General features: G+C 44.9%; 1 protein-coding gene across 2 annotated transcripts in view; it reads left to right on the top strand.

Moving 5' to 3' along the window:
- The window catches only part of VPS53 (VPS53 subunit of GARP complex), a 138,239-nt gene extending 126,162 nt beyond the window's left edge, over positions 1–12,077 (top strand). For both annotated transcript variants that reach the window (XM_032322085.1, XM_032322086.1), the window contains 3 exons: positions 6,836–6,973; positions 8,717–8,821; positions 9,341–12,077. In XM_032322085.1, coding sequence (XP_032177976.1) covers positions 6,836–6,973; positions 8,717–8,821; positions 9,341–9,511 — 414 coding nt within the window. In that variant the 3' untranslated portion in view covers positions 9,512–12,077. The remainder of the gene's footprint in view (positions 1–6,835; positions 6,974–8,716; positions 8,822–9,340) is intronic.
- The last annotated feature ends 1,112 nt before the right edge of the window (positions 12,078–13,189 follow it).

Genomic DNA, 13,189 nt, shown 5'->3' with positions numbered 1-13,189 from the left:
ATAAATAAATAAAATCTTAAAAAAAAAAAAAAAAAAGAAAAAGAAATGAATCCTCCTCATGGGGCGCCTAGATGGCTCAGTCGTTAAGCGTCTGCCTGTGGCTCAGGGCATGATCCCAGGGTGCTGGGATCGAGCCCCACATTGGGCTCCCTGCTCAGCAGGAAGCCTGCTTCTCCCTCTCCCACTCTCCCTGCTTGTGTTGTTCCTTCTCTCGCTGTGCTTCTCTCCATCAAATAAGCTAAAAATCTGAAGAAAAGAAAAAGAACTGAATCCTCCCTAGGGACGCCTGGGTGGCTCAGTTGGTTAAGCAACTGCCTTTGGCTCAGGTCATTATCCCAGGTCCTGGGATTGAGTCTCATGTCAGACTCTCTGCTCACCAGAGAGCCTGCTTCTCCCTCTGCCTGCCACTCTGCCTGCTTGTGTGCTTTCTCTGTTTCAAATAAATAAATACAATCTTAAAGAAGAAAGAAAAAGAAAAGGAAGGAAGGTAACAAACCCTCCAGGGTTGCCTGGGTGGCTCAGTTAAGTGTCGCCCTCATGATTGCGGCTCAGGTCATGATCTCAGAGTCATGAGATCAAGCCCCACCTTGGGCTCCACACTCAATAAGTTAAGTGTGCTTGAGATTCTGTCCCTCTCCTTCCGGCCCTCCCCCAGCTCATGTTTACACTCTCACTTGCTCGCTCTCTCTCAAATAAATCTTTTTAAAAAAGAAAAAGAGATGAACTCTTCAAACTTTCCACATCTGGGTGATGACCTTCCATATACACAACATGCTGGCCAGCCTTGCACCCCAGTAACACATGAACAACATAAGCTGTACCACCCCAAAAGTTTTCTCTGAGGCTCAAATTTGGCTGATGGCCACCTCTTGCCCAATGCTTCATGCCTAAGGAGATGAACTATTAGCTACTTTCAGAGATGACAACCAGCAGATTTTCATGATAAATGGAGCCTTTCACCTGCACTTCCCACAGACAGCTGCAAAGGCTGTCAGACTGGCTTTTGCCTTTTCTGACCTCATTGCGTTTTGTAAAACCTGAGACTGAGGTTTCCATCAGTACAGATGTCTGGTGAGAACAGAATTTTATTGTGACTGACTAGGGACTTGAAAATACCAAATCTCTCAAGATAGAGGAGACCCAAAGAATTATGTCAAGTTCATTCAGAACTCTCTCTGTCACTTAAGACCATACAATTATTTATGCATATAATATATCTCTGGGAAGTAGGAAGTACAGAAAAAGTGGGAACTATCCCCATATGTTTTTAAACATAATCATTTTTTTCCCACCAACAAATAATGCTAAGACACGGCTTTGATTTTGACAAGGCTCTGAAAATTTGCTGCATGGAAGATAAAGTTGAATCCTTACCAGGCATCAAATAGCATATTAAAAGAGAGAGAGAGAGTGAAAGAGAAAAAAGAAGTGTTCCCAGTTAACAAGTGTAGAAACTAATATCAAGAATACTGGCTTAACACTTAGCTCAGTCAAATTTTAACATGTTCCCACATTTGCTTTATTGTTTTAATAAAGTAAATCATTACCATTATTACTGAAGCCTCCTGTGGGCCCTAGCCAGCCATTCCCCTGCCTCCATGCCCAGAGGTAACCATTGTTCTGATTCTGATTTTTATCATTCCCATGTGTTATTTTGGTATATTCCATCTGTGTATATTCTCAAATTATATGATTTTTGTTTGCATTTTAAAACTTTTTATATAAACAGTACTCTACATATCATTTCCTGGCTGGCTTTTTTTGCCTAGCAGTTTTTTGAGTTTTATCTGTGTTGATGTATGTTTGAATCCGTTCGTTTTAATTTCAGTATTGTATTCCATTGCATGAATATGCCACCATTCGTTTATCATTCAGCTGTTCATGGACATTCAGATTGTTTCCAGTCTTTTGCTTTTACAAACAGTGGATACAGGGAGCATTTTTCACGTGGGCAAGAATTTCGCTGAAGGATGTAAGTGTGAGGGCTGTGTTATGGGTTATGCACATCCCCAGGTAGGAAAACGTTACTGGATTTCCCCCAAAGTGCTTTTATTTGTACTCTTAGGACAACTGTGAATTTCATTGCACCATATCCATGCCAACATTTGGTAGTATCAACCGTTTTACTTTTGTCTCTCTGATGATCATGAAATGGTATATAGCTTGTAGCTTTCATTTTCATTTACTGGATCACTAATAACGTTGAGTATCATTTCAGATGCCTTGTGAGCACTTAAGTTTCTGCTTTTGTGAATTACCTGTTCAAATCTTTGCCCCACTGTTGGTGTTATTACTGTTGAGGTTTTGCTGGCCTTTTTTATTGTTGCTGCTTTGTAGGAATTTTTATGTATTTTGAATATTATTCCTTTACCAATATCGCAGATACCCTTTTCTGATTTGTGTTTTTCCTTTGCTTCTGTATCTTTTGATCTAGCCTCATTTTAAGGTAATAGATTTTTTTTATCTGTCCTGTTTCCCATTCTTCTCTATCTATAAGTAAGAAGAAGAATCTGTTTTCTTCTGAAAGTTGTTCTTATCATATCTAGGTTTTTAATCTACCTGGGATTTAACATGCTTATTCTTCAGAAGCATGTATTGGGTTCCCTCGGAGCAAGAGCAGCGATCATTTCTAGTGGGCTCTGATAAGTGTTCTGATGCTGGGCTCCTCGTGTAGGCCTCAAGCAGTCTAACCTCATCTCTCCTATGCATGCTTAGTACTTTAATTTAATTTAATTTTTTAAAATACTTGTTGGGCACATGGGTGGCTCAGTGGGTTAAATATCTGCCTTTGGCCCAGGTCGTGACCTCGGGGTCCTGGGATCGAGTTCCGCATCGGGCTTTCTCAGTGGGGAGCCTGCATCTCTCTCTTTCTTCCTGCCTCTCTCTGCCTACTTGTGATCTCTCTCTCTCTCCCTGTCAAATAAATAAATAAAATCTTTTAAAAAAAATAAATAAAAGATTTTTTATTTGCTCATTTGAAAGAGAGAGAGAAATGGAGACAGCACAAGCTGGGGAAGAGGGAGAAGCAGACTACCTGCTGAGCTGGGAACCTGATATGGGGCTCTGTCCCAGGACTTGGAGATCATGATCTGAGCCAAAGGCAGATGCTTAACCATCTGAGCCACCCAGGCACCTAGCTTAGGTATTTGACTGTAAGCCCAAGGCCTTTTCAAAAAACAGATACTAGGAGAGTTAAGAATTTTCATCTCTGAAAACCAAGAAGAGCCCCAAATGCCCTAATAGTTGAATGACTGGCAGTTTGACTAGCCACACTACCACATGGCATTCTTCTTTCCTCCATGTAGCTTCCTCGCCAGCTTTTTTTTTTTTTAATTGAGGCTTTAAATTTTTTTCAGACCAGTTTAAGGCTCACAGCAAAATTGAAGGGCAGGTACAGAGTGTTCGCATATGCCTCCCTACCCCACAAAAGCTTAGCCTCTCACCCATTAGCAATAGCCTGCCCCAGATTGCTACATTTGTTCCAACTGCTGCACCTGAGATGACATACTGTTACCACTCAGAGTCTGTAATTTATGTTACGGTTCACTCTTAGTGTTACATTCTGTAGGTTCAGTGTATAGTGACATGTATCCATCATTATGCTGTCATACAGAGAAATTTCACTGCCCTAAAAATCCTCTGTGCTCCACCCATCCATCCCACTACCACCCCCAGTTCCTGGCCACCGCTGATATTTGTTCTTTTTCCATAGTTTTGCCTTTTCTAGAATATCATGTAGTTGTAATCACACAGGGTTCTTTCACTTAGTAGTAGGCATTTAAGGTTCCTCCATGTCTTTTCATGGCTTAAAGCTCATTTCTGCGTAGTGTTGAAATTCAATATTCCATTACCACAGTTTATTCAGCTACTAAAGGACATCCTGGTTGCTTCCGAATTTGGGCAATTATGAATAAACCTGTTAGAAACATTTGTGTAGGGGTGCCTGGGTGACTCAGTCGGTTAAGCGGCTGCCTTCAGCTCAGGTGATGAACCCGGGGTCCTAGGATCGAGCCTGGCATTGGGCTCTCTGCTCAGCAGGGAGCTTGCTTCTCCCTCTCTGCCTGCCGTGCCCCCTGCATCTCTGTCAAATAAATAAAATCTTTTTTTTTTAATGTAAAAAAAAAAAGTTTCACTATCAGAGCAATGGTGGCAGTAGGATTGTCACCCTCTGCCACCTTTGGTGGGTATGTGATTCTCTTCTCCTAAACTGTTGGAACAGGCCAGAGTGTATATGCCCTTTGAGGCTTCAGCCATTTCCCTGCCACCTGGTTGCCAACAGTGCAGCTGCTTAGCAGTGCATGTGGAATCATCAGGAAACAGTGTGAACTCGAAGCCAACACTGTTCCACAGCATGTATCCGGGCGGCAGGAAACAGAGATACAGTGTCCTGTTCACCTCATCATCTAGCGCACCTGTCCATCATGTGACACACCTTCATCAGCAAGTTAATTCAATCTCTAGAGCTTTGATTTTGTCATCTATAAAATGGGAACAGTAAATGCCCATTGGGGAGGCTCTTGTAAAAATTAAATGAAACGAAACATCCCAATCATCTCTCCTGACACTTGGTATGCAATCAGGAAAGTTAATATTCTTCTGAACAGTTGGCATCCCTGAGAACGGAAGGAAAGAAGGAACAAAGGAACAAAGGAAGGAAAAGGCAGATTGTTACCAAGATACTGATGTTTAAATTTGGTTTCTCTCCTACATCCTCACTAACATCAGAGAAATTAAAAAAACAGCAATACTGGGCCACCTGGCTGGCTCAGTCGGTGAAGTGTGCAGGTCTTGAGCTCAGGATCATGAGTCTAAGCCCCAGGTTAAGCATAGAGCTTACTTTAAAAAAAAAAAAATTAGGGGCGCCTGGGTGCCGCAGTCCGTTAAGCATCTGCCTTCAGCTCAGGTCATGATCTCAGGTTCCTGGGATTGAGCCCTGCATCAGGCTCCCTGCTCACCTGGAAGCCCCCTCTCCCCCTGCTTGTGTTCCCTCCCTCTCTCTCTCTCTCTCTCTCAAATAAATAAATATATACAATCTTTCAAAACAAAATTTATATATATATCAAGTTACCGTTTTTTGCCTGTTGAATAAGCAAGAATTTTATGATCATCTTAAGGGCTGATGAGGAAGGGTGTAGCCTGCACTCCTGCCAGATACGTGAATAGGTGCACATTCCATTTGAAAAGCAGTTCAAGATCTGTATCAAGAACCTTACAATGTCCTTATCCTTTGATCTGTCCTAAAGACTCTCCTAAGGAAATGCCTTTGATAGACCTAGAATTGGTATATACAGAGTTGTTCGCCACAGCATTCATTGGTTATAATAATAAAAATCTAGGAGTGCCTAGGTGGCTCAGTCAGTTGTGTCCAACTCTTTTTTTTTTCTTAAGATTTTTAAAATTTATTTGACAGAGATCACAAGTAGGCAGAGAGGCAGAGAGAGGAGGAAGCAGGCTCCCCGCTCAGCAGAGAGCCCAATGTGGGGCTTGATCCCAGGACCCTGAGATCATGACCTGAGCCGAAGGCAGAGGCTTTAACACACTGAGCCACCCACACACCCCTGTGTCCATCTCTTGATTTCAGCTTGGTGGTGGGATCAAGCTCTACATCGAGCTCTACAGTCAGTGCAGAGTCTGCTTGTCCCTCTCTCTTCCTCCCCATGCTCGTTCTCTCTCTGTCTCTAAAATAAATAAATAAAATCTTAAAAATAAATAGCTAAAGTTATATACACACACACCATAGAGTATAAGTAGCCATTAAAAATAATTTTTAACGGGCGCCTGGGTAGCTCAGTCATTAAGCATCTGCCTTCAGCTCAGGTCATTATCTCAGGGTCCTGGGATGGAGTCCCACATCGGGCTTCCTCCTCGGTGGGGATAGTGCTTCTTCCTCTACCCCTCCCTCTGCTCATGATCTCTCTCTCTCTGTGTCTCTCACTCTTTCAAATAAATAAAACCTTCAAAAAAGAATAATTTTTAAGACTGCCAAGATGGGAAAATAAAATACAAAAGAACTCCGTATATTAACTGGGAAAACCAGGTTATAAAACTGTATATATACTATGATTCTAACTTAGTGGGGGGCGGTGTTTTTATTTATTTATTTTAAAGTAGACTCCATGCCCACCGTGGAACCCAACATGGGGCTTGAACTCACGACACAGAGATCAAGAGTCAGATGCTTTACTGACTGAGCCACCCAGGCACCCCTCTAGTTTAGTTTTGTTTAATTTTGTTTTTTTTATTTGACAGAGAGAGACACAGCAAGAAAGGGAACACAGGCAGGGGGAACGGGAGAGGGAGAAGCAGGCCTCCCACCAAGCAGGGAACCTGATGCAGGGCTCAATCAGGACTCCAGGATCATGACCTGAGCTGAAGGCGGACGCTCAATAACTGAGCCACCCAGACGTCCCTCTAGTTTAGTTTTATCTATACATACATAGACCAGCAGGAATTCTACTACATATTTTTTCTAGCTTTATTGAGATATAACTGACCTACAACACTGTGTAAGTATAAAAGTATAGGGTGTTGATTTCGTACATTTATATATTGCAAAATGATTACCACTGCAGCATTAGCTAACCCCTCCATCCTGTCACGTAATTCCATTTCCTTTTTGTGGTAAGAACATTGAAGATCTACTCTCTTACCAGCTTTCAAAGGGATATACCACATTTAACTGTGTCTCCCTTGTTTTTTCCTGGGCAATAGGAGTTGTAAAGAAAGTTTTTATTTTCAAAATTCTCTCCAATGCATTACTTTTAAAATCAGGAAACTGTTACTAATCAGCATATGTATACTAAGTGTTGTGTAATATGCTGCTTCATTCCCACAGCTGTTGCTGGACACCCATTCCCTGAAGATGGTCCTGCTTGATCTACCTTCCATTGGCTCACAGGTGGTGAGGAAAGCACCTGCCAGTTACACCAAGATTGTTGTGAAAGGCATGACCCGCGCAGAAATGATACTCAAGGTGGGGCTTATGTCTTCCTCGGGGTTTCTGTTAAAAGGGGTTGGTTATCTGGTGGCTTATTCCAAGTAGTACTGGTTTTGAAAGTACAGGTTAGGGTCTGTCCCTATCAGTCCCAAGGGATTGTCCACATTCCTTAGCTGGACTAGATTTTGACCTCATTAGATACTGTTGAAAGTCAATAGACAGAGTTACTCAGGTGATCAGTAATTCTTTCTGACAAATGAATTTTTTGTTGTAAAGGGATTCTCTTGTAGTAGGATTTGGCCAAGATTGGAAATCAGGTGGGTTGTCACCATGAATCAGTGTCTCAGCCAAGGATCTCTTTGCTTCTCAGTAGGACTTTCGGGCCCAGGTATCAGTTACTCCCTTCTCCATAAACCTCTTCAGCTTTCTGTATTCTACGACTTTACAGGAACTCTAAACATGTTTCAGGGACTGAATCTAATCAGCGAATGGGCTCTCTAAAGCCCCATGTAACAAATTATTATATGTGGGTGATGATGTTGCAAATGTCTGAAGCCTTGAGCACCTGCATCTGATTTTCACATGCCCTTGTTGAGAAGTGGGGTGAGGGGCTCTCGGAGGAGAGGGGAAGCCTGGAGAACAAATGAAACCATCATGAAATGTTCCTAAAAGAGCAGGGCTTGCAGGCTGGTCAGGTCTGTCTCCCAAACAGAATGACTCTCAAATGATGGCAGGAGTGGAAGGTAGCTATGGCACCTGAGATGTCCGTGGGACCAGGTGAGGTTCTGGCCTTAGGAAGTCAGAAGCAGCCTCGTCGGTTCCCCCCCCCAGCTGGTTTACCCACCGGAGAGGAGAGCTCAAAGCTTGGGAGCTATCTGCAGGGAATGTCTGAGTGAACTGGTCCTTGCCCCTCTGTGGTCCATTCTCAGGAGTTCACAACAAAACCAGTCCACGGCAGGAAGAAAATCAGACACGACATTCCAAAACCAAAGAGGAATGAATTTGAGGCTCTCAATACCATTAGTTTTTTTCTGTTTGTGTATTAATCAATAGTTTAAATGAATATAGTTAAATGAAGTTCAAAGTCTTGAAGAGTGAGGCAGCTTTGGGATTTTTGTCTTTTTGTCCTCATTCACTTAGATTTTTTTTTTTTTAAGATTTTATTTATGACAGAAAGAGGTGGTGAGAGAGGGAACACAAGCATGGGGGAGCTAGAGAAGGAGAAACAGGAACCTGATGTGGGGCTCGATCCCAGGACCCTAGGATCATGACCTGAGCCAAAGGCTGACACTTAATGAGTAAGACACCCAGCTGTCTTAACCTAATGACTAAGACACACCAGGTGCCCTATAACCCACTTAGCTTTATGACTTTTGCGACCCATCCCTCAGGGATGAGGTGCCTTGGGACAGAAGGAGCAGGTATCGTGAACCCCTGTCTCAAAACAGGAGACTCCAACATGGTGTTTCGCAGAATGGTCCCAATATGTAAAAATCGCCTGGGAACCAGCCCAGGCCTTCTGAGCTAAAGTCTTCAGGAGGGGGACATAGGAATCTGTACTCAAAAAGCAATCAAAAGGTGATACTTGTGATTTAGCAAATTTTAAAAACCATGCTGTCACTGAATTTGGAGATGAAATACGGCATTGGGACATTTCTGAGCTCAGGATTGCTGTCACTTAAGGAGATCTTGCAGAATCCATTTCAGGTCAGCTTGCAATTAGGGAAAAAATGATCATCTGCCTTCCAGTCATGACTTCCTGTCTCTCTCCCCTGGTAGGTAGTGATGGCTCCTCACGAACCATTGGTGGTGTTTGTTGACAACTACATCAAACTCCTTACGGACTGCAACACAGAAACCTTCCAGAAGATACTGGACATGAAGGTCAGTTCAGTGAGTTGTTCTGTCCACACTCGCACATCCTTGTCACACTCTGGTTCTTAACTGGGGTGGGGAGGGGAGAAGGTTGGGACATGGGGTCCTGGGTAGCTCTCTCAAAGTGCCTCTGCCTGACCCCATGCTGCAAACCAGATTCTAAGAAGTGTTCTGGGGAGAAAGCTCCCGGGCCAAATAAATTCCTGATGGTGCTGGTACCTCCGTGCCCCTTCGAGGACCATGGCACCGTGGAGGCTGGGAGCAGAAGGAATGCAGTGGGGAAGGAGTAGTACCCTTCCGCACTCTGTCCCTTCTCTCTTGACCCCTTCTTTTGCTCCTATTATCTGTTTTTCCTTCCTCTGCTTTTCTCCCGGGCTGCTCCTGGCCTGGGCTGGTAACTGCCCTCAATAAAGTGTTCATCGTCCACCTGGAGTAATTACACCATTTGCACAATCCACTACTGCGCTTTCCCCCCCAGGCCTTTCTGGGGCCAGATTTCATGATTATCCTCCTTTGTCTTTCAATCAGGGGCTGAAGAGAAGTGAGCAGAGCAGCATGCTGGAGCTTCTACGCCAGAGGCTCCCCACTCCACCTTCAGGTCCAGAAGGCTCCAGCTCCCTGTCCTTACTGGCCCCAACACCAGAACAGGAGTCCTCACGTATCCGCAAACTAGAGAAACTGATTAAAAAGAGACTGTAGGAGCTGACACAGGGCACTTTTGTCCCCTGGCCTGTGATGCTCAGCAACCCCCCCCCCCCCCTGTGCTCCCCCTGACTCTCGGATCATCTGTCTTGAAAATTCCTGAGACATATGGGTTGTTAATGAGTCTTGCCCATGACCTGTCTTAATCTGCGTCCTGATCAAGAAGCCAAGCAAGGGCAGGGTGAAGAAAAGCCTCCTTAGTTGATCCCAGATTCCTACAGCAGAGGCGGCAGTGGGTGAAAGGACCCCACAGTCCACTTGTGTTCCTGGGCTGCTTTCAGCCCATCCCATTGTCACCGGTCTAGCTCCCCAACCTCTGCAGTCAAATCCGTCTGGCTTGTGGCCCCGTCTCCCGTGCCTGTGCAGGCAGCTTGGGTGAGAAAACCTGGATCCCACCCTTTCCTCCGTCTGCTGCTGTTTGAGGTTACCTCTGCAGCCAAGCCCTAAGACTTGTCCTCTCTGCTCTGTGGGCTTGGCTCTGGAGGAGGTAGCAGAATACAGGTGGAGGACATTGGCCTTGCCTTATGAAGGCAGTGGAGGCAGGAACACTCTTCCTCATAGGTCCATTTTCCTGGTACATAATTGTCATGACTGGGCCAGTGCGTTCTTCTCATTTCTCCATAACTAACAGTCCCCTGTCTGTATACGTCTAAGGAGAAATTCCCACTGTGTGTCTCACCTGGGAAGATTCTATGTGTTCTCTGTGCCGTAGGGCTCCTTGCTTGGGGCTGGGGATAGACCTGTATCTGTCCACTCACTGCATGATGTAAGCAGATTATTTTCTCCATATCTTTATCCCCACCCTGCTCCTGACTTCTAGGGAAGGGATGGCCTTCTGTGAAGAGAAACTAGGACGTTTTCCTAGAAAAACTTGTCCTAGGCTTTCTCCTCAGATGAAGCTGTGGGACAGTGCAGGAGGCCTGAGCCCTTTAATCCCCTTCCTGCCCATTTATTTTCAAACCCAAATTACTTTCCAGAATGATCTGAAACAACAAAAGCCATATGAAGTGCCAGAGTGACCTATGACTTTATTACTATCGGGAAAGAACGCAGGTCCATGGATACCTTAGGAACAGAATGTTGGTCTTAAACACCTGCTCAGAGCCTGCCCCAGCCCTCTAGAAAGGGGCCAATGGGCCCATCTACAAATGGCACCACCACTTGGGCCATCTGTCATCAACCTGGGGAGCCGGGGAAGCCGGCAGGCTCCACATGGTTCTTGTCACTCTCGGTGTTTATCAATGCATACTTCTCTTTTCAGTTCATTCCTGAAGAGTCATTTTCTGGACATCTCCATAACGCATTGAGATGTCAAGCCGATGTTTTCCCCCAGTTGGTGGTCACAGCCAGGGAAGTTGCTTTCTTGATTTATTACATTGTCAGGAATCTCCAAGGAGCCAGCAGATGTCAGGAGGAGTTATGTTAAATGCCTCATTGAAGGGGTCTGAATGCTGCATATGCGTCCTCTAAAGACAGCGTGTTTCTCAGCTGGGGATATGTGTCAGAATCATGCGGGGCTCTTTTTACACCTACAGTTGCCTGGAGATTCTGAATCAGTATGTTTGGCGTAGGGCCTGGCGTAGAAGTAATTATAATGTTTACCCTTTTGTTAAAAACCACTGCAATAAAATTAGACACTGTACCCATTCCACACCCCCCACCTGCTTTCTCTAAGTTTAAAAAAAAAAAAAACTTTGAAGCCACTTTATGTGGGTAAAATAAATATGGACCATTTATAACTGAAAAAGAGCTGCTGTTCTTATTATGGACAGACTTCCTGCTGGCTGGCTTAGAGGGGCCCAGGCTGGAGAAAGTTCCGTTTGGATCATAACAGTGAGACAGGAACCACAATGGCTAGAGTGTTTTGACCTCCAAGTTCAGTTCTGGAATTGAAATTGTCACCACTCCCTTTCCTCTCTTAAGGAACAAAGAACTAGTACCTAGGACTTTGCCTGCCCTCCCCCCCCCCCCCCCCCGCCCCGAAAAAGGTGTCTGGTCTCTCATGCCTAGGATGGCTCTTCCGTGCAGATCAAACAGGCCTGAGAGCAGACTGCCAAAGACCAGGGTGACAGTTGTGAGGCCAATGGGGCGAGCAAGCAGGTCCAGCTGCTGCCTGATGTGGGGCTGTTACACCGCTCCTGGATTGCTGCTGGACAAGGAAACCTGGTTCCCTATTTGTGGAATGCTAGGGAAAAATGCCAAAAGGTCACAGCTGGAAATGTAATTCCTCTCCCTAGGAAGAGAAATCTCAAAAAAAAAAAAACTAACTTGCTGACGGTAAACCCAGTGTTTCACACTTTTTGTCTACTCTAAGTCAGATTTCTAAAAATAAAATCATTAGAACTGCATTGGGCCCCTTAAACAATAGCCTTAGAAACATGGCCGCATGAAAAGCTGGAATGCAGAAAGAGTCCGTGTTGCACTGTATATAGCAAATCCAAATTTCCAGTCTCATTCTAGGATTTATCAAAATAGATAGCCTCTCAGACCCTCAAAGTTGCATACCTTTGGGAGGTATCAGTTTCCTTAAAATAAAGAGACTGCGTTTTGTGTAAATATCTTTCATTTCCCCCATCTGGAAGTGATTTCTTGGTGCATATTGGAGCATGAAGTACTACAGTTAATTAAACATTACTGGATGTCATTTGCTAGGGTGTATTTCCTCACTGTTGACAGAAAACAGAACGGACAATAGAAAGGAATCAGGAAGCCGGTGAGCCATGGGCCCCCCCGCAGTGTTTCCCCTGCGCCCCTGTTCCCTGCCTAAGACAGGCCCCTTCCCTGACCACCGAAGGGACCAGTGCCTGAAGACAGCCCTGCTCATCCGCAGGGTCCTAGCACGTCCGGGCTGTGCCAGACACCTTCTGTAAATATGTATAAAGGGTGCTGCTTCCAACTTGGAACCCTTCCTGTGCCCTGAATTTCTATCCTGTTGACTTTCCCTTCTCCACCTTGCTGTTCCAGTCATAGCCTGCTTTTCCATGTGACTGCAAATGAGTTCTCTCCCGTCCACAGTAAGTTAATCCTGTTTCCTTAATAACTGGGTGGGCATTTTGCAGTGAACTTTTTGGGAAATCTGATGTTTCTTTCAGTGGTGGAAAATCTGTTGCAGCACTTCCATTGAGTTGGCTTGGAGATCATTACCTAGTTTCCATTCTTTATTTTCACCAACTCCCCCACTTCAGAAGGGTACCCAGAGATCAGTCTGATGAAAAAAGAAAAAAACCTTTCCTTATAACCCTCTAGAAGGACAAGGCGGGATGGTTCACCTGCCCGGGTCTCTTCCCTCTTAACCTCCATAACTGGGCATGGGAGGCCCTGGAGAGCAGCAGAATGGGAAGAAGGTGTCCAAGACCTGGTCTCCAGGGCTGGGTCTGGCACTTTGACATCGGATGAGTCTTTGGTGCTCTGAACCTTAGTTTCCAGGGTCTGTAAAAGGGGTTTCTAATGAATCAGACTATATAGGTCACCTAAGACCAGGTGATATGCCCATGCTCTGTAAACTGTAAAGCAGTGTGAAGTAGGAAGTGTTCATTATCACTGGCCAAGCCCATACCCCTGGCAGCTGGCCTGGCTGGATGGTGGGCAGCCACAGGGCTTGTTCTGTTCCTGGACTGACTTGAACAAGACGGCCAGTGGGCCACATGACCATGCCGCTCTGTGCCGGCTGCCTCT

This window comes from Mustela erminea, chromosome 18 (genome assembly GCF_009829155.1).
Source record: "Mustela erminea isolate mMusErm1 chromosome 18, mMusErm1.Pri, whole genome shotgun sequence".
Classification (NCBI taxonomy): domain Eukaryota; kingdom Metazoa; phylum Chordata; class Mammalia; order Carnivora; family Mustelidae; genus Mustela; species Mustela erminea.
The sequence above is the reverse complement of the archived record's forward strand: the minus strand, read 5'-3'. Positions and strand labels throughout refer to the sequence as shown.